Source organism: Ostrea edulis, chromosome 9 (assembly GCF_947568905.1).
Source record: "Ostrea edulis chromosome 9, xbOstEdul1.1, whole genome shotgun sequence".
In the NCBI taxonomy this organism is placed as follows: Eukaryota; Metazoa; Mollusca; class Bivalvia; order Ostreida; family Ostreidae; genus Ostrea; species Ostrea edulis.
The window spans coordinates 44,321,892-44,344,280 of record NC_079172.1 but is presented as its reverse complement, the minus strand read 5'-3'; the positions used below and the strand labels follow the sequence as shown (position 1 = coordinate 44,344,280).

The window sequence follows — 22,389 nt, the reverse complement described above, 5'->3', positions numbered from 1 at the left end:
TGCTACACCAGAGAAACTTGGTATGGATGAAAAGTGGAGGATATGTACAACAATAGTTTGAAATTGAAAACTTTCAAATTTACTTTATTTAGTCAAAAACTGCAGATTTAGTTGAAAGCAATCTGGAAAAAAATTAAAACCGGGCCCTGCTGGACTTGAACCCGTGTTCTACAGTTCAGCAGCCTTAGTGTTAACCTACTGAGCTACTCAGCTAGGCATTTAAAATGAAAAGGAATAGACAATTATTGCTGATATATTTATATTTATACCCCCTACAACAAGTTGGAGGGGGGGGGGGGTATACTGGAATCGGGCTGTCTGTCCGTCTGTAGACGCAATGGTTTCCGGGCTCTAAAGCATTATCCTTTCCACCTACCATCACCATATCATATATATGGACTACCCATGGGATGAAGATGTTCCCTATTGATTTTGGGGTCAAAAGGTCAAAGGTCAAGCGCACTGGACATCGAAGTAGCAATATGGTTTCCGGGCTCTAAAGCGTTATCCTTTCCACCTACAGTCACCATATCATACATATGGACTACCCATGGGATGAAGATGTTCCCTATCGATTTTAAAGGTCATGCGCACTGGACATCGAAGTAGCAATATGGTTTCCATTTAAATTCTTTAACGGCTTTTTTCATCACATGGAGATGCTGTGTTCCTAGTTTATACCTATTAACAACACCCTTTGGGAGATTGGGGTAAGCGGGGGGTATTCTTAGTGAGCATTGCTCACAGTACATCTTTTTTCATCCATGTTTTAAAAGGAAGTCCGCCATTGATGATGTAGAGTACCTCCTTAAAATAATCTTATTGCAATTGCATAATGTGACTTGAAACAAGGATATACTGTAAATTTGGTTATATTTGCAGTAGATAATTTCTTGACTATTTTGTGGGTCTATGAAATTCATGAAAATATTTTTCATAAAAAATAAAATCTCCTATGTGGCAAATCTAATTTGGAAAATCTAAGCATACATATAATTAATCGATAGCAATTTGACCAAATTTTGCAAAAATAGTTCTACACAAAAATTTTCCAGACTTACGATATGTGTATTTTTATTGATTAATGAGACCTGACTAGATGTTTTGACTGTAAATATCATTACAGCCCCCAAACCCACCTAAAAAGATGCGGACCTTGTACTCTACCGTTCCTAATGCAGCATCAGATGAGGCCAAGGATTTGTTAGTTCGACAATGTATCAAATCATACACAGACAGTTGTCATGTGGTACAGTTCAAATACAATGCCTATGCAGGAAGATATGAGAAACTTCCCAAGTAAGGAAGAATTATTGAGTTTACTATAAATTTATCATATTACATTTATATGCCAACTAAGCTCCTCTAATTCTAACTATGCAACAACATGGCATATATAGATTTTGTTCTTGTTAATATATTACATTTATATAAAAGGAATGTCAAGGCTGTATTTATTGTAGATAGACATATCTGACTTTGTTTCAGTTTATTAAAGTCAGCAGAACCTTTGCCGCAACACACATTTGAGATCGATGCTGAACCTGAAGACAAGGGCGACGAGGTGAATATATCTGTCTCTATTAGGGATGTATAGACAATAGATTGTTAACATACCAGTGTACCTGTTTACACGTAAAACCTGGGATCTTTATGACTAAATTGATTATGCATGATTGTGTCGTGTCATTATATTTATAGTGGCAAGGTTATGGTCTTGGTTACGTAGTACTCAAATAGCAGCATATATATAGAGGATGTAATATACAGGATGTTTCATATATGTTCCAAATTGTACCGCATGTAGAAATTTTTTTTTTTTACCAACTCAATAATTTCATGTGCATGTTTTTGGTTTTGATATTTTGCTGTGTTTCACATGATCTTTCATTTTAGATAGTAGATGAGATTTAATTGAAAACAATTGCTAAAGTTGACAAAATATATTCGGTATGTAATACTTATGGGTACAAAGAATTAGTGTGCCTTTGTTAATATCCTGAAACGGGGGGAAAATTCATCGGTTTGAGTGTAGGTGATTGAAATCATCATTTATCTTTCAGTAAAATATGGAATATATTAATAAAAATGTTGCATCCAATCAAGAAAAAAAGAATCGGAAAGCTTTGAACTGCCAATTAATTTTAATACGTACAGCTTGAAATGTGTAGCCAATGATTTTTAGCTCACCTGAGCTGAAAGCTCAAGTGAGCTTTTCTGATCACCCGTAGTCTGGCGTCCGTCCGTCTGTAAACTTTTAACATTTTTGACTTCTTCTCAAAAACCACTGGGCCAATTTTAACCAAAGTTGGCACAAAGCATCCTTAGGTAAAGGCAATTTTAAATTGTTAAAATAAAGGGCCAGGCCACCTTCCAAGGGGAAATAATCAAGAAAAGGTAAAAATAAAGTAGGGTCATTAAAAAATCTTCTCAAGAACCACTGGGCCAGAAAAGATGAAATTTATAGATAAGCTTTATTAGGTAGTGCAGATTTTAAATTGTTAAAATCATAGCCCCCGTGGGTTGGATGGGGCCACAATAGGGGATCAAAGTTTTGCAAACAAATATACAGGAAAAATCTTTAAAAATCTTCTCAAGAACCACTGAGCCAGAAAAGCTGAGATTTACATGAAAGCCTCCTAACATAGTGCAGATTTAAGTTTGTTAAAATCATGGCCCCCGGGGGTAGGATGGGGCCACAATAGGGGATCAAATTTTTACATATAAATATATAGGGAAAATCTTTTAAAATATTCTTCTCAAGAACCACTGAGCCAGAAAAGCTGATTTTTACATGAAAGCTTTCTGACATAGTGCAGATTCAAGTTTTTCAAATCATGGCCCCTGGGCGTAGGATGGGGCCACAAGGGTGGATCAAAGTTTTACATATAAATATATAGGAAAAATCTTTAAAAATCTTCTTCTCAAGAACCATTGGGCCAAAGAAGTTGACATTTACATGGAAGCTTTGTGATATAGTATAGATTCAAGTTTGCAAAAATCATGGCCTCCAGGGGTAGGTTGGGGCCATAATAGGGACTAAGGTTTTACATGCACATATATATGGAAAGTCTTCAGATATGGGCCAAGGTGATTCAGGTGAGCAATGTGGCCCATGGGCCTCTTGTTTTTTTTTGACTGATCCAATTGAGTTAATCAACATTCTTTATATCATATAAACTTAGTTGCCCTTAAGTCCCACAATATGATGTCCTAGGAATGATGCCACAATACATCTAACTCCTCTGTTTCTATTTTATTGCTGAGGCAATATCGCTCCACTTCAGCTTAGCTAAAATTCATATATTCTATATAATTATTCATCAACTTACATCAAATGCATATTACTAAACTAAATAACAGTGATTGAAAATAATTTCTGCTCATTTAGTACAATATGAAGTTGGTACTTTTATGCTCTCTTATAAACTGTATAAAATGAGTAGAAATTACATTCCTTAATTAGGAGTCTCAGAGTCGTCGAAAATTTTAAATCACCGTCAGACATTTGGTCTGACAGAGTTAAAGGTTCTGTCAGACCGGACAAAGTTTTGTCAGACCAGATACAAGTACCTTGTAATGCATAAAAAGAACGAAGAAAAAAGAACAGCACCAAAATGCCTGTTATTGTTTTAACAGAAATGCATCTCCCACTCATAATATCCAGCCAAATACGGTCAATTTTCCAACCATCTTGGAACTCAAGAACAACACGGAAACCTTCGTAATTTTCTAAGTGGTCTAGGTTCAGCATTTTTTCTTTTCTTACCAAGTTGTTTGTTTGTTTTATGTCGCGTTTGAAATTTTCCCTTTATAATGAGACGTGACCAGTCTGTAGATGAAACACCACAAATTTAGACCTATGCTTTGTACTTTGACTCAAGGCTGTAGTAGTGAGGGTTCTCTTTAAAGTGTAACTTAAAACCTGCTGCAACATTGGAGGTCATATCCAAAAGACCTGTAACTCTCACTGTTCAATGCCGAATGTTTGGCAAGGATATATTTACTTCTTGGGTTTGACGTGGCCATGGCACAAGCATAAGTCAAACTCACGACTTTCCAGTTACAAAGCGAACAGTCTACAACTGAGCTACCACGACCAGTCTTTTCTTCCTGGGTAGAGAACCGAAAATAAATTTGATCGACCGTGCGGCCATGTTGTTTGAGTGACCTTCACTTGCGCATCTTGAACCCGAGCTCTAAAATAATCGGATCACACCTGAAATATTTTCAAACGGTCATTTGGACCGACATTTTCCAGAAAATTATCAGTCCAGCGAAAATTTTACCGGCCTTGACGACAGGACCGACAGTTTTCGACAACTCTGGAGTCTTTTATATGATGTATAGATCTATATTAATTCTACATGTCATATTAAATCATATTTGAACTACACTGGATTGAAATCGCTTAATGGGGCATATATTTTAAAAGAAGAGTGTAATTATGTCGAGCTTTTTAATACTTACCCTATGTTGTAGTAGTGCAGTGGTATTTTAATCGCTCATAAGTGTATAATGCACTTGTCATTAAGGATTTGAAAATGAGCATTTTATATGTATATATACCAGAAATGATTATAGAAAAATCTACTCAAGTAGTAGTATAATATAAACATTATAAATACCACATAGTTGAGTGAGTATATTTGACTTTTTGCCCTTTAGGGGATTGGGGTGAAATTAATGGGTTCAAGGTCTTCATCAGCTAAAATTGCTAAAAAAAAAAAAATTCCTAGGCTTTGATTTCTTCAATCGAAAGATTGGAGGGGATCATTCCTCAGTACATGGGTTCAATTTATAACTTTCAAACTTACACTCTCCTCATTCAATACCACTATCAAATGGGGGGGGGGGGGGGGGGGGGGGGGGGGTTATCACCCAATATATATTTTGTCAAAGTTTACAAAGATAATGCTCAAATATAACATGCGATTGTGAGTATTTAATTACCTGTTTACAAGTTCTCTTCCAATCTGAGTGTCTTGCGTTTCCTTTTCTTTTCATTTTTAAGCTGAACTAAAATCATTAAACTGTATTTGGAGTTGTCCATGATAATTTCTTTTGCAAAGTCCATTTAACTTGAAAAGAGGAAGAAAAATATTGTTAAACTTAAATGCTGTCAAGCATCGCACTTAGCTGAAAACGGGAAAGTCACTGTTAGCTGTCTTTGTCAAGTCTTCGGAATGACCTTGACCTCAGGACAAAGAAGTCAATTTCATGTGGAAAAGAAATGAACAGCACTTTTTATTTCTACACTATACTAAAACTACTGTCTACAATAAACTACCTGATTGTTATATGGATTGAAGATTAAATTTCATAAAACATGTCCAATTAGTCAGACATACTAATAATTGTAATGCGATCGCCAAGTACCTCAACCTGAATTATTTTTATCAGATGTTTTAACAGTATTGTACTTTACAACAGTAACATTATTTAATTCAGGATACACGGAGTTTAACAGCCAGTATCCAGAAGACAGGCTGGTTGTATAAAGGTCCAGATGGAGGGAAAGAAAACATCATCAGCTTTACAAGGGTAATTTTATTTTATACAAAATGGGCATGCAAGTGCAATATATCAGCATCTTAAGAAAGAAATGTAGGATTTTATTGTATGATTTGATTCTGTAAATTAATGTAATTTCATTGTATATCACAAAAAATCATTTTGGTAAAGTCTTATAAAATCACATGTAAGCAAATCCTATAGTTACATACCACATAACATGAAATGTCAATGGTATTCTTCATCATGAAGACAAAGGCATTGTTATTTCTGCATTGCGATGTTATACATTAGTAAAGATCTGCTTTTATTCAATTTGTTGGTTTACAGATCTGCGAGGTTTACAGATCTACGATAAAAAAATTTTACTTTTAAATTAAAATTGAAAAATCAAGGTCTATTATTCTAATATAAACAGTAAGTAAATGATTGGGCAGTCATTTATACATTTGCTCTAAATTACTGAAATCTGCCTCCCACCCTTAATTATTAGTAAAGAGGTATAGCGCATTTGCTGTCAATATCGATGTCGATACGGCCGACTCAGAAATCTAAATGGAAAACACCGGTTTCCAATAATAGACTGTCGTGTTATATTTAAATATAAGGCCAACGTTTTTGATGTTTCGTTAACCAAGATAAATAACTGCTGCAGTTTAGCATTACTGACATTTATATGAGTCGTACGTTCTTTACTTAATAAACCATTTTCCTATTTGGAATGATGAACAGTACAATATTTTCATAGACCTGTGCATTCATATTACAGAACAACCCTTTTACATATGGCATTACTTAACTCACTGTTCTGACATGACTGCAGCGCCTTTAATAGATGTCATCAGTTCATTTGCCTTCGGTTGATGATTCGAGTGTTTATCTTTGCCTAAATATCATATGACAGTTGCTACACGAGTTTTTATATTTTCTTTTGAGAAGTCAAACTGTATAACAGTTCTTTTCCTCCCTTGACCTATTTTTACTTATTACATGCTGTGCATTTGTGTCCTTTTTCTTGCAGTATTTGTTTAGCTTTTCGTCAGCCACATTACGGTTTGAAAATCCTGTGCACACAGGAACATGTTGGTGTAAACAAATGGAACTACAATGATCTTGGAATAAATTCCCTTTCTTTAAGTCATAACTTGCAAATATTAGAAGTTATGATGAAATAACTAATATTTGTTATAATATATGTATCACATTTAAAACACCACCACCCCCTCAAGAAAACGAGACCCCCCCCCCCCCAAATGAAAAGCAAAAAAAAAAAAAAAAAATTGGAAAAATATTGGACTTGAACTCGGAATAATAAATAATAATACCATATTTATATAGCACCCTTTTCATACACTATGTATGCTCAAAGGAATGTACATGTATGGTTTAAGTGTAAGATTACTGAGCACCTAAACCACTAGGCCACCCAGGCATGTAAGTTTAAAGGTTTAACGTTTGACAGGCTACTAAATCTCAAGGTAAATTTTGAGAATTTTTTTTTCATATTTTATCCATTTTCAACAAGATGGCCACCTTAACCCAAATTTCCTCCAACGGACTTATATACAGTCATAATCAAGTAAAACAATTTCAGTGTTTTATTTCTGGTTTAAGGTGGCCTTTTGCAACAGTTTGCAATTTTTTATGCCCATTACGTTACATCTACTATATACTCTATATAATCACAGTGATGTTTATGCTTATCAAATAAAGATACTATCAACGTATCAATATCTTTATTAAGTAATTTGGGTAAACACAAGTATAAACTGACATTATATAGCAGAATATTTGTAAAAAATGATATTCAAGAAAAAGGTATTTATGTAGGCGAAATTGCATACCAAGTCCACTATACCCCTTTATGCATTTGATTTCTTGTTTTAATTTTTTATTTCATTCTGACCAACTGACCCTAATTTTATATTTTAAAAATCTGTAAACCAACAAAATAAAAAAAACTGGCAATATGATAGGAATGTGATGATCAAGATTCAATAAAACTATTTACGTGTGTCTGTGAACTTCATATTGCCTTGGTCAGTGTAATGTTTTTATTGAGAAATCCTAAGTTGTGGTAACCTTAAAAAAAAGTCAATAATTGTTGGATCTGAAATGCATATCAATTTGTGAGGAACAACATGATGAATTTTAAAATCATAAAATGTCAGTAGAATTTAGAATTTTTAAATATCACAAGTTTGTAAACTTGGATTGGGAGGATAGACAAGTGAGACAGTTTCCAGACATAAATGAGCTGTTATGGAGTAAATGTTAGCAACTCTGTTGATGTGTATCTTTCAGCAATTCAAGAAGAGATATTTTGTGTTGAAACAAGAGTCAGACTTCACCTTCAGTTTACAGTTCTACAAAGATGAGAAGAAAACAGATGCTAAAGGGGCCATATTTATGGACTTGGCAGTAGAGGCTCGTCCGGTAAGGCCACACTTTGGGTTTTAAACAGACCCATTAATAAATTTTGTGCTGATAGATATGATGAGGCTTTTTCTGAACCCCACCCAAACAGTGTTCCAGCTAGGATTTGTAAAACACAGGGTATGCATCAACCCTGAATAGGTCACATTTAGTAATCAAGCCATAAAAAGGGCTAAAAAAAAATATGAAATTCAAATTTAGACAATACAGATTATGTATCAATACAGTGTGATTGAATTGTAACAAGATATTGTGTATAATTAAGAAAATATCATGAAATACATTTATTTGTTGTGCATTCATTTATATGATAAAATATTTCATATATGTGCGTATTATGTATATTAAAGTATACCAGATGCAAATCTTAATTGTATAAATCTATTAAAAATGTCTTTCAATATTTATTTATGGAGATCAACCCTTTCAACATGTGCTCATGACATAGTTGTGTTACATATGTATCTAAATATTTTCATGAGAGGACTTCCATAGACTTTGAGCTGCTGCTGATTTAGTAAATTCTATTATTCATAGATTAGATAAATTATTGTATGAAATAAAGATTAAATTTAAAAAGTTCCTGTATTTTTTTTCATAATACAGTACATTTGTTAAGGGGAAAAATTAGGTACAGTTTTCAACAATAACTTACATATTGACGATACTACTGTTAGGGTGAAAACAGCAAAGTATCTTTAAAAACAATTATAAATTCATGATCCTGGGGTAGGGGTTTTTGGTATCAGGTTTAGGCAAAAATGGTCAGTGATTGAATGTGTTAACAATTGGACATTTTTAACTTATTCTTAATAACTACCATTCCAATTCTTTTTGTTGGTATGAAGCATTGTTGACACAAGGGGGACATAAATTGTAAATTTCAGGACTCATGCACCCCTTTGGGGTGGGGTAAAAACTGCCAAATATTGACTGTAATTGGAGATTCAAGGGCATATAGTTTTTGGTCAGTTCATCTGTCTGTTTGTCCGCAAAACCTTTAACCTTAGCCATAACTTAATGACTGGTATAGTTATAGGGCTTTCATATTTCAGATGTGTATTCCTTTTTACAAGACCTTTCTTTTGGAATCAGAATTACTTTGTTGCTATATGGGGGCATAAGTGCAATTGTTTCAGAAACACATCTTGTTTTCATCAGAAGTAGATTTCAGATTTTATTTACATGATTACTCCAGTACTTGTAGAACTTTACTCTTTACCTAGATATCCTATTGTAAAATAGTTGTTTGTGATATGAAAAACAATAATTGGCTTTTGCAATACAATGGGCTATGATAGAGGATGAGAGATTTTACCTGTCGCACTTCAGAACTCTAAACGAGGCAAGCACTGCTTTGAGGTCCACACCAATGATAGACCTCCATATGTGTTCGCTGCTGAGTCGGATGCAGAGATGACTGACTGGATCAAAGTGTTAAATAAAGTCATCAATGCTGCTGAAACTGCATCTAATATCTCAATAGAAAGGAGCAAAGGTCAGTATATAATCCAATACCAGTCCTACATTGAATACTTATACTGAAGAAACAATTCAAGATTGCTTTGTATATGCCAGTTATTGCAAATCATGATTGAACTTAAAATGCAATGCAGAAAAATTTATAGACATCTTTATGTTTACTGCTATTCACATGATAGTAAAGTATTATGAGTTTAATGGTCATGTGTTGTTGGGAGAGAAATCATGATACATATGAAATAGATATATGTAATTTGTTGACACCAGTGACTTAAACCTGTAATTGACTGTTCTTCTCTTGTAATGTAGTTGAACTGTAATCTTCTTGTCTCTTTGTAATGTTGATTTACAGCTTGTGGATTTATGTACATGGCACATGATTTTTCTTTTCTTCTAGAGGAAAATCAAACTCCAGACAAATCGGATGGAAAACCAGAAGTCAGTATGCATCCAGAGCTTGCAAAGGTGTGTCTCCATTTTGAAACTACTTTTAGCCTGAAACTGTAATTAATATGTCAAAAATTCTATGCTTATCATTAGACTGGTGTATTTGATAAAAAAAAAAGTTTTTTTTTCCAGTACAACAGAGAAAGTGAGATGATGTTAACAAAAGCCCGTGAAGAAGGCAGGCATAATCTATTCCGAGTTTATCCTAACATTGTAAGTATCCAAAATTTGGTTTTATACATTGAATTTGTTTTTATAAAGAAGGAAAAATCTCTCATGACATGACCTTTTAATGATGTCTTTCTTAATGAATTGGTGACCTTGGCATTGATCTTTGACCCATTTATTCAATTTACATTATAACTTTTTCTGTATTTGCATATAAGTCATGGGGGGGTGGGGGGGGGGGGGGGGGTGTAAAATTTGACTTTGAAGTCTATGTCTGAGACTTATACTGTATACATGCATACTACTGCCAGAAATTTTTTCCTACTGCACTACTTGTGTCATTTAACAAAAGCATGGATGTGTGTTTAATCAGTAGCAGGTTAACAGCAGTGATTGTTTTAATAGCTAAATAACAATTCAGGGTACTTACCATCGTGGTTTTATTAATGAAAATATATAATTAGTCATTTTATATATTTGCTAAAGTCAATTTACAGCATTTTTGAAACAAATATTTCACAAAGAATAAGCTTGATCTGTACTAATGTACATCAGTATTCTGTATTTTCTTAATTAATGTCTGGAAACAGTGCACTGGATATTCACTACATATTAAAATTTGCGGTGTGTACAATGAATATGTTTTTTAAATCTACATGTAATATATATTTTAAAAGGGGCACATGCCATTAAAGAAACCCAGACCACTGTATTGACAAACAATTAAAGGGGTGCAAACAGTGATATCAATAACTGTTATAACTAACTATAGTACTCCATTGATCATCCACTGATTTGACTATGTTTTACCAGATGGATGACTTTGGCAGTGCACATCTCATAATTAAATTTTTAACTCATAAATAGTTCCAATCACTATGCAGAAAAGACGAAGAATGAAGAAAAAACTTTTGAAAATTATTGTATTTAAGATGAGGTTATCAGTTATAAAGATTGAGATCGACGTTCAGAAAATATATACAACAAAGAAACACAACTCTTACTAGAAAATAGGTATTAAAGGGACTGGTTCACGATTTTTGAAAAAAATATTTTTCAGTTTTGGTGTTAAACATTAAAAATATAACTGATTTAATGTTAACAACCAAACTTTTGACCTTCTGAACGCAAAAATAAAAGCAATATTTTAACCTTAAATATGTGTAATGTAAACAAAGACTCGAGTCTTTTCATGTAAACAAACTAATTAGTGAAATGTTAATTTTGTACATAATATAAAACATCTTTTTGCATAGTCACAAATTTTCACTTTGAGATGACATATTTTACCCAAAAAATGCTTGAAATGTGATAGATATAATAAACTTAGATCGATATCCATTTCTTTTGAAAATTTCATAAACAATATAACATACCGTAATCTTTGTTTACAGAACAAATAATAAACTCTATAAGATGAGCTTCTGTGATAATGTATAACCTTAATTTTTATGTGATATCTTTTAAACACATTAGACAATAGATTTTGATCATTAAAAGTGAAATACAAAATTTTGGGGAAAATCGTGAATCAGTCCCTTTAAGGTAACGGACAATATGATCAAAGGTTCAGTCTGACTTTTGAGAGGGTCAATGCCGAATTCCAAGAAATGCCCCCAAAAATGCATGGTTACCGATTTATATGCAGATCAACATATATATGAGTGTTTTGTTCTTAAATCTTCATATGCTTCAGTGTTGATTTGCAAGAATTCTTCACATATTTCCCAGCTTTGCTGTATCAAGATATACCTCCATACATTTATTAAAACCCATTCGAAACTGAAATCTTTCAGTTTCAATAAAGTTAATGCAGCCATGATAGTTGTCGGTTAGTTCAAACCCAGTTGATTTCCATATTCACAGGATATGACTTGTTAAGAATGAGATTGTACAGAAAAACCACAGTTGTTGTAAAATTGCTACAGATTAACTATTTTCGACATTTTTATGCCCCTGAGATCGAATTGTTTTTGACCTACCAAACTGCCTGTCATTTTTTCCAAACTTTAATTTTGCTCATAACTTTTCAATGGTGAGGGATAGGGCTCTAATATTTGATATGTGCATCCCTGTGACAACACCTTTCTTTTGGTACGAAAGGTTTTGACCTTGTCACCATGACTTTGGCGTTTAACTTGATTTTAAGAAAAGTTAATGTAGGCAATATCTCCTGAACTGTCTTGTATATATATTTCTTATGACATGAAGACCTTCCATTTGTTTCCATCAGGGGCATCACAGTGTCTCACAAACACATCTTGTTCTATTTTATGTTTGGTATTACTTCAGATTGGTTTTTACAGAAATTCCACTTTGATGATGAGGAGGAGGAGGAGGAAGGAGGAGAAAATTCTGAGGAGATCGAGGTGTTTCCTGCCACACACTGTAATCGCTACATGATGAGACTAGTTGATTTCAAACTTAAAACACAGGTCAACTTTGCTGAAGAGGGATTAGGCCAAAAGTCTGCAAATGTAAGGATTATGAATTATGATTTAACAAATGCCTGTATGTTAATTAAAAGATGTCTGTATATTAAAACTTTCTTCCATGATGTTTTTCTATATTGTGTATATAAGGCAGTGGAATTTTTCATTGCTTAATCTTAGCTAGACCACATCAGGTTTTTATAATCATTGTGCTCTTAATTTTAGCCAGAGCCGTTTTTCTTGAGTTTTGCTTTGTATGATGCCAAAGAAGGGAAGAAAATATCAGAGGATTTTTACATTGATCCTAATGACCGTGAGATCAAACAGATGATTCCAGATGAGGTGCTGTTAGCTTCAGATAAACTTCACACTGTGGAGGGAAGGAACTCAGCCCCAGATCTTCACCAGCTGTCAGAGGAATGGCTGCTGAAAAAAGATAGACATGTAAGAAAATTTGTATCTATTCAGACTAAATGCCTAGCATAATAAATGTATAGAAACTTTAATATTTTTCATTCACCTGAGCCAAAGGCTCAAGTGAGCTTTTCTGATCAAAATTTGTCCGTTGTCTGTCGGCGTCGTTGTAAACTTTTCACATTTTCATCTTCTTCTCAAGAACCACTGGGCCAATTATAACCAAACTTGACCAAAAGCATCCTTGGGTAAAGGGCTTTCAAGTTTGTTCAAATGAAGGGCCATGCCCCCTTCAAAGGGGAGATAATCACAAAAATGCAAAAATAGGGTGGGGTCCTTTAAAAATCTTTTTCTCAAGAACCACTGAGCCAGAAAAGCTGAAATTTTCCTGAAAACTTTCTGACAGTGCAGATTCAAATTTGTTAAAATCATGGCCCCCAGGGGTAGGTTGGGACCACAATAGGGGATCAAAGTTTTACATAGAAATATATAGGGAAAATCTTCTCAAGAGCCAATGAGCCAGAAGAGGTGAGATTTACATGAAAGCTTCCTGACATAATGCAGATTCAAGTTTGTTCAAATCATGGCCACAATACGGACTAAGGTTTTACATGCAAATGGAAAATCTTCAGATATGGGCCAAGGTAACTCGGGTGAGCGATGTGGCCCTTGGGCTCTTGTTATACAGTTTATATCTATCTAGGACAAACCATAATTATGATGGTATGGCAAACTTTTCTGTGTCCGGCTTATAACTTATTGAGGCCTATAACCATTAAAGTTAAATTTGTCAGTTGACACCTCTTAGGGGAATATGTCATGGCATAAGACAAGGTTGCAGTGACTTCAATTTTGATGATATGACCAAATACTGTAATTTTTGGAAATAGGGTTGATGTTGCGTATAGGTAGAAAGGCATATTTTTAGCCATTTTCTGAGAAAAATCACTAGATCAGGCAATTCAGTAAATAGGGTGAACACTCTCGTCTATTTCTAGTGCTATTATGAGGTCAATGAAGGGGAGGGGGGTATTAGTTTCATTAGGACATTTCTAGTTCATAGTGTTTTCAGAAATGACATGAAATTTTATTAAGTAGCTGAGACAAGAAGACTTGAAATTGGGGATAATTTTGGTTTGGGGGATATTTGTTGATTTTAAAAAGAGTAGTTTAAAGTGAGGCACTATGAATTGAAATCGAAACTTTCACTTTTGGCAAAAAAATTCATCCACCAAGAAGGCAATACTTAAAATAACCGAAGTTGTTGTGTTGAATTTTTCTTTGTGTTGACATTGTAGGCTGTTTTTTCTGTGACCTCCTGCCATGCTGAAGTGTATTTATTTGTGAGGATAGAAAAAGTACTCCAAGGCTCATTATCCCAGGCCTGTGATCAGTATCTCAAAGCCCCCTCTGGAAGCAAGATCTACAGACAAATGAAGCAGTTCTGTTCTCAGATTGGACATCACAGAATGCCATTTGGATGGGCTGCAAGGTAACAGTTCTGAACTACTGATAGTACTGAATTGTGCTTAGCACGTGTATGTTTTCGGAGCTAGCAAATAGAATGAGAAAAGTTTTTTCAGCTGTCCATAACTTTCATTCACTTACGTCTTTGGAAGCATTTTATGAACACCAACCTCCTTTGCAACCACATTTTGTGAAGCTGGAAGATAAAATATAATTGCTTTAAAACTGCTTTCTTTTAATTGTAGGCAGTTGATCATTGAAGCAAATGGTCCAGCAGATATGAAAATATACAAACAAGAAGGCTCAAAATTTTCAGAACTGGAAGTCATTAAGATTCTACAAGACTTTAAAAGGTAACTTCATTTGGTCCTGCAGGGTTGTTTAGGGTATCTTTGATCTAAAAGGGAACATGGTTCATGAATGTATTTCTTCAGTTTGTTAGTAACTGCTAGATGATGTTTTTGTCCTGTTTGGTTGATTTGAATACAGAAGTAACATAGTTGTTATTGTAAAAGATTAATTGATTTCACTGAAATTTGGAATGAATTAAAGATATGTTTATTTGTTATGTTGTTATTTTTTAGACCTGAAAAACATGGAAAACTTCAAGAGATTCCAGGGTATCTAAAAGTTATAATCCACAAAATAAACCCAGAACTACCTTTACAAAGTATGTATTTCAACAAATTTCAACAAGTTAGAGAGAATATGATTTTGTTTCTTGGAATCTGGGAGTTTTTAGCTCACCTGTTGTCTGACATCCATCTGAACATCTATGTCAGTTTCTCAAAGTGAAATCATGGTCCCAATCTTTTTCTCTATAACTAAGCCAATTTACTTTAGATCTCTCGAATGTTCGATCTCAAGAAGTGAAATTTGGGTATCATAAAACATTTTTCATTGTTTTTCACTCTCAATCTCTAAAAGTTGTAGTAGCATATACACATATTATTTCCACTTGGGCCTTACCTGGGGAATGTTAAATGCCAGGGGCTAGCTCTGCTGTGTTAATTAGGGCCCCGCATGAAATGCAGGAAGCCCTATAGTAATCACATTGTCCGTCCGTCTGTCAACACTTTCTTTGTGACACGATAACTCAAACAGTTTTTATCGTACAGTTTTCAAATTTTGTACAGAAATAATGTACAATAAGAGGAAGAAGCCTACAGATTTTGGGGTCATTTCACTTTGTCTGTCTGTCTGTACGGCATGATCTTTGTCATTATGAACACTTTCTTTGTTACACAATAACTCAAACAGTTTTGTGCTCCTTGTAGCTAGTGGTTGCAAAACGTTGTCATGGACAGAAAATTTGTTTTGCAAATGTACATTTACATGTATCTTAACATGAGGAAAACAAACAAATACATAAAATTTAAAAAATCTTTTTATCTATGCAAGATAAAGTTCCGTATTCTTTAAATCAAGTCAATTACATGTACCTAAAATATGAAGGACATGTCAAAAAAAAAACCACCAGGATGTTGTAATTATGCACTCTGGTTGCTATAAAATCTGAACCATAATTGTTGGGCCTTTAATTTTTGAATTTGATTCAAATATCGATCTCTGGAACTCTCAATCTCTCAAAGTTTTATCAAAGTCCCGTTGACTTCGATTTATCTCGAGTCACCTGTGTATAGGAAATTTAAAAAAAAATTTTTCAAGAGTAGCAGGGTCAAACAAGTTGTATCAATAAGCGAAAGTTCTGAATTCAGGAATTTTTTTTCATGGACCCTGGGGTTAGGATGGGGCTAAAATCAGGTATTAGGGGTTACAATACATAGGTTTGGGGGGGGGGGGGGGGTGGATATTCTCTAGAACAGCAAGGCCATGCTGGTCATGTTGATTTTGAGGCATTCCCAAGTTGTATGGATTTAAGTTAAATGTCATGGGATTAAAGAGGGTAAAGATGTTTTAAAACTTTTCTTCTGAAGAACAACAGGACCAATGTGCCTATGGTGAGCTTTGTGGCCCATAGGCCTCTTGTTATTGTAGTGTTTTACTATATATACTCGTATAAAATTTTTGGGAGTAAAATTTTGTCTCTGAAGTGTATGTCTAACTTATACACACATAATATAACCTGAATTTTTTTCTTGCCAAATAAATTGTGACATTTGACAGTGCATTAATGTCTGTTTAATCAGGAACAAATCCCCATGAGTGATCGTTTAGATAGCAAAAGAAATTTCTTCACCATTTGTCACCAGAATTGTTGTGTAGTATCTCTAGGGATATAAGATATCTAAATGAAAATTGTGGATTTCATCGTCACTGTCCTTATAGGGTCATGGGGTTGGAGCCAAAACTTTTTAAAAATCATACCATCGTAAAAATTTGTTTTTAATCCTGAACAGACTGAGTGTGTAATTATCATAAGCTATCTTCTACCAACCATTCAGTGTCATTGAATTAAAGTCCAATTAACTATATATGTAAAGAGTGCAAAACTTTTCTCTGGGCAATAACTTTGTGATGAAGAAACACAAGATGAGGAGACTAGAAGCTCATACTCAGAAGTGCTTAAAATAATAACCAGACAATGAAACAAAATTATTAGGTCAAGGTCAAGTTAACTGTGAAAAAGTAAAAATTTGTCTGTATTCCTACATGATCCTTGGTATGCATATATTGAACATATATTATGATATATACAGATTGTTTAAAAAAAAAAAAAGTTAACTGTGATTCAAACTTTATATTAATATTGGTTTATATTTCATTTTGTGCCTTCATCGAGAAATGAAAACAATGAAATAGCAACAATTTATGACAGACAAAAATGTGGATATTCATTTATGAATTTTGATTTGTTTCCTGTGTTTTCAGATACTTTGACTTCATCTCTTGTGCCAATAAAACCATTCCCCATTCCCCCACCAGATCCTCCTGCAATAGAGGTGGAGCAGTTTGTTCTAGATAAAGCTTCATTCTGTGATACATTCGACTCCTATGTAAATCATCTTTATGTTTATCCCATGAACCTGAGATATGAACACCAAAAATCTTTTGCCAAGGTAAGATTTGTGATGTTTATAGCATTGCTGAAATATCTATTTATTTATTTAGGGCTGTTCCATTAAAACATATGAGGTACCCGGGGACGGCAATTTTAAAAAAATCTATGGGTGCTTGTCATTGGTAGAAAATTGCATATATGGTGGGTACCTACTGCCAGAAAATTGCATCTGTGGGTGGTTGTTTTGATAAAATCTTTATTTTTTTACCGAAACTGAAAGGAATGCAACAAGAGAAGGGAAGGGTTGAAAGTAGAATGTGAAACAAACGCCGTTTTCTGTCTTCATTTTATCTCGGTCGATGAGGTTCCGCGATCCGGTTATTGTTTCCAGTTTGACTCTAAAATTATAGCGACCGGAAATTAGGATTATCTCCCTTGTCCAAAATGGAAAACGAAACTTGCTCGTGGTCCATTGAAACGGTTTTTGATTTTTTCTAGCTGCAATAATGTAGCCCTGTCCAATTTTTTTTTATTCTGACGTTTTCGGGATGAGGCTACAATTCCATAGGATCTCCGTAATGGTGCAAAATAATTTTATGAATAACCGATAATAAACTCTGCACTGTGTATTAGTCCTAAATGTTGTTTACAAATTACACCAAAAGGAGTACCAACTTTGTGCTCGGGCATGTCTAATAAAGGTGTTTTTCATGAAATATAATGTACAGCATGCAAAATTCTTCGTCTGCTCCGCCATGCTTGTTATCGCGAAATCTCGTAGGTGGATCTAATGAAAAAGCTAAACATTGACAATCGGAGGTTGACAAAACACGGACGCACGGAAATAGATAAAAATAGTATCACGGATTCATTTTGCACGGATGATAAAATTTTCCGTGCATTTTTTAAAATATAGAATATGCATGTGCATGTAGGTTGGGGATATGTAGGTAGAATCTACCAGTCACGGACATTTTCTGTGCATTGTGACGCCACTGTAATTGTTAAACATGCGAAATGTACACTAAATTACAGATGGAAGACTATATTTCTTTCATAATACAAGAATAATATTTTATTTTAATCGTTATTCTCTTATAATTCTTTAATAAGAACAATTTACAGAATTTCCGTAACTTTGGTATCCGTGACTATAAAATCGTCCGTGACTTTAAAATCATCCGTGACTTAAAAAATCGTCCGTGACTTTTAAGATTTGTTCATGCAGTTTCCGTGATTTGATGTGTTTATGGATGTAATAAATAATGATAATTGTGTTTCTAGTTTGATACAGAGGCAATGAGACCCCATTTAATGGATTGCATAAACAACGGAATTTTCCATAAATTCCCTTCATCTACATGCAAGCGCGAACAGTCCGTAGAATTAACATTTGACATAAAGTTGTTTTGTACTTGTAGAATGCCTGACTATGGATTCATGTTTAATTGTACAAAGTGTCGCCAGTGGTTTCATCCACGATGTCAAAATTCAACACTTAGTACTAAACAAATTAGGAAGTCAAAAACAATCAAATGTATGGATTGTAAGAGTTCTTAAATGATATATGATGTTATTAAATTTCTTTTAATTATTTACGTGCAATTTGTGTTATTATTCCAGGTATTACATGTCAGTACACATATAATACACTTTTTTTTTTTTAGATTCACGGAAATTGTTATCCACGGATGAATCCGTTATTTGTATTATTTATCAAATCACGGACAGATTTTTTCTTCTGTCACGGATACCATAGTTTACGGAAATTCCGTAAATTGAAGAATTTATATGAAATAACGATAAAATACTTGTATTTGAAAGAAATATAGTCTGCCGTCTGTAAATCTTACATTGTTATATGTAATGAAGGAATCACGGAAATATTGCATACAAATCACGGACAAATGTTTGTGACGAAACAATTACGGTGACGTCACAATGCACTGAAAATTCCGTGACTGATAGACATTCCCTGGGGTGTACACAAAACAATTCAAAATATGTTCAAAGTCACAATCAATTGATTTTATGATTTTAAAAAATGCACGGACAATTTTATTATCCGTGCAAAATGAATCCGTGATTTGTACTATTTTTTCTATTTCCGTGCATCCGTGCGTCTGTGACTTGTCCGTGTTTTGTAAATGGCGTTGACAATCGGCGCGAAAATGTAGTTACTTGAGCCACTTCGACAAAGAAAGGAAAATCATATTGTTGCAGAAAGAATTTACACTCTGCTGTTCGGTTTTTAACTTGATATTAAATTCAAACCTTTTCAATACTGACGAAATAGCTTTCGCCTCCATACTTGTCCATTGATGTAAATACTACTACTTTATATGACATATGCAAATGACTTGACAATCGGAAGTTGAAACTTCAGTACACCAAACATGGCGCACATATATGAATCGAGAAATTGGAATTTATCGAAATTGTTGAAAACGGTAGAATAGAGCCTCACAAATCTTAAGTTGCAGGTTGTAAATTTATATATTGACTAAGAAACATAGAATATCATTTTATTTACGTAAAGAGACACATTTTCTTGTTTTTTAATACTCAAAATACTAGTCAATTTTTAAAACTTTTAATAGTTGTTTTTGAACATTTACAATACTAGACTTTTTATGAACAGGTAGACTTATAAAATTAATTTAGTTCATCATGTTTAAGAAAGACAGTCTTGATAAAATGAATTGATGGTTCTATGATCAAGCTTCATTGATGGCCAGTTATTTGAATGGTGATGACACCCAAGATACTCTTCTCTTTACTATCATGCTTGGGAACATCTGAAAATAGACCTCTATTCAGGGGTTATAAATAGTCATTCATACATATTGAATTTAAAGAAAAAGTGTATTTCACATTTATTTCACTTCTATGGGTGGTGCCGCACTATCTAAAATTGCTTCTGTGAGTGGTCCCTCATTACATTTTTATGCTTCTATGGGTGGTTACCCAAATTTTAAAGTGCCTTCCCCGGGTACCTCATATGTTTTAATGGAACAGCCCTTATGATATCATATGTACAAAATTAACTTTTATTATTTTTAGGCAAGGAATATTGCATGTTGTGTGGAGATTAGGGATTCAGATGATGAAAATGCCATTCCATTAAAGGTACGGAAGATGATCAGATACCCAAAATATATATGCAAAGTAGAAAATTCCTTTTTTAGCTAAATTTGTCTATTGTCTGTCGTTGTTGTAAACTTTTCACAATTTCATCTTCATCGGCGGAACCACTTGGTCAATTTCAACCAAACATGGCTTAAGAGTATTCTTTTGTTGAAGGGCTTTCAAGTTTGTTCAAATATAGGACAATCCCCCTTCCAAGGAGAGATAATCAAGAAATCGCAAAAAATGGGGTGGGGTTATTTTAAATTTCTTCTGCTCAAGAACTACTAGGCCAGAAAAGATGAAACAAGATTAGAAGATTCCTGACATAGTGAAGATTCAAGTTTGTCTAAATCATAGCACCCAAGGGTAGAGTTAGGCTGCAATAGGGGACTAAAGTTTTGCATGAGATATTGGAAAAAATCTTCTCAAGAACAGCAGGACTATGATTAGACATTTTAATATGCAAATATTCTCAGGTAGTGAAGATTTGAGTTTATCGAAATCATGGCCTGCAGGGGTAGAGTGAGGCTTCAATAGGAGATCAGTTTTACATGTGAATATATAAAAAGTCTTTAAAAGTCTTTTTCTCTTGAACAGTTAGTCCATGATTAGGCATGTTACAAGGCAAGCAAGCAGCCTTAGGCAGTGCAGATTCAAATTTATTGAAATTAACGCCCTTGAATGTAGGATTGGGCCACAACAGGGGATCAAAGTTTTATGTGGGAATGTATAGGAAAATACTTTGAAAATCTCCTCAAGAGTAGCAGGGCCATGATGATTACTTATGCAAGCATCCTCAGGTAGTGCAGATTGACATTAGTTTGAATCACGGTCCCATAAGGTGGGGTGGAGTTACAATAGGGGGTTAAAATTTTACATGGGAAAATCTATTAAAATATCTTTAAAAGTCTTCTTCTCATCAACCACTAATGTGGTTAGTCAAACTGAAATGCAAGCATACCAATATGTTTATATTACAAATCGCATTTTCCTCTATGAACCAACCAATTTCAGCACGCGGCACAATCCGTTCATATTAAATATGATTGGATTATGAACTAGTATAAAGCATGCGACTGAAAGAGCGTAATGATTTGAAAAAACACAATATGTGTTACAAAGCTCTCGCAAAGTCACACCTCGGATTAAGATTGTGAACTTAGTGGATTATCATCCCAATCTTGTGGTCTCCTTGCTCTATCCTAAAATACAGTGCACCGTGCAATGTTGATAAAAGGCAGGGCAAGACGAAGTGTGACGTCATGTCTATGTTTTGACGTATGTCACAATACGACTGTGACATAGGTGGATCTTAGGAGTTCGTTTTACGCAACAAAATATTTCCTGAATTATACAAGCAATGTAAACAAATGGTGATTTAGTAAATGAATATAGATATAAGAAATGAACATCACTTTTGAGCTGTTCATGGTCAATATGAACGGATTTGGATTTGAGGCAAATTCTGTGAATCGCTAGCACGATTGAAGCATCCCTATGTTATGTGGCTGGTGTCATAATATGGGGTAAAAAAAATTCCTTGGATTAAAGAGGGAAAAAAATGTTTTTAAAATCTTCTGATGAAGAACATGAGGGCGGGTCTCAGATGAGCATGGTGGCCCATGGACCTCTTATTATTTTGTTTTATGTTCAAAGTTTGTTAAGTTTTTGTTGTATCACTGATTTCCCCGAATCTGCCATTTATTGGCTAGTTGTAGATCTATGTCCAGCATATATCATGTACTCAGTGATGTCTTGTTTATCTGATTGTATCTTTACCCATAATCCATGTACCAGTATATTTCTTTGCCTCTGATATTGAAGATTTTGTTAGTTTGTCTCTGTCATTGTACAACTCTTATCTTTGTTACAACCTTTGAACTATACTTGGTGGAAACTACATACTTGGTGAACTTTAAGGTCAAAGCTATGTGACTG

The 22,389-nt window shown here is 34.1% G+C and overlaps 1 protein-coding gene across 25 annotated transcripts in view; it reads left to right on the top strand.

Annotated features, from left to right (window-relative positions):
* The window catches only part of LOC125657522 (dedicator of cytokinesis protein 9-like), a 98,186-nt gene that overhangs the window by 14,830 nt on the left and 60,967 nt on the right, over positions 1-22,389 (top strand). For all 25 annotated transcript variants that reach the window (XM_056149325.1, XM_048888145.2, XM_056149324.1 and 22 more), the window contains 14 exons: positions 1,127-1,299; positions 1,489-1,564; positions 5,452-5,544; positions 7,819-7,950; positions 9,283-9,448; positions 9,830-9,897; positions 10,012-10,092; positions 12,354-12,524; positions 12,705-12,923; positions 14,192-14,385; positions 14,606-14,713; positions 14,945-15,030; positions 17,193-17,380; positions 20,386-20,451. In XM_056149325.1, the coding sequence (XP_056005300.1) occupies positions 1,127-1,299; positions 1,489-1,564; positions 5,452-5,544; positions 7,819-7,950; positions 9,283-9,448; positions 9,830-9,897; positions 10,012-10,092; positions 12,354-12,524; positions 12,705-12,923; positions 14,192-14,385; positions 14,606-14,713; positions 14,945-15,030; positions 17,193-17,380; positions 20,386-20,451 (1,821 nt within the window). The remainder of the gene's footprint in view (positions 1-1,126; positions 1,300-1,488; positions 1,565-5,451; positions 5,545-7,818; positions 7,951-9,282; positions 9,449-9,829; positions 9,898-10,011; positions 10,093-12,353; positions 12,525-12,704; positions 12,924-14,191; positions 14,386-14,605; positions 14,714-14,944; positions 15,031-17,192; positions 17,381-20,385; positions 20,452-22,389) is intronic.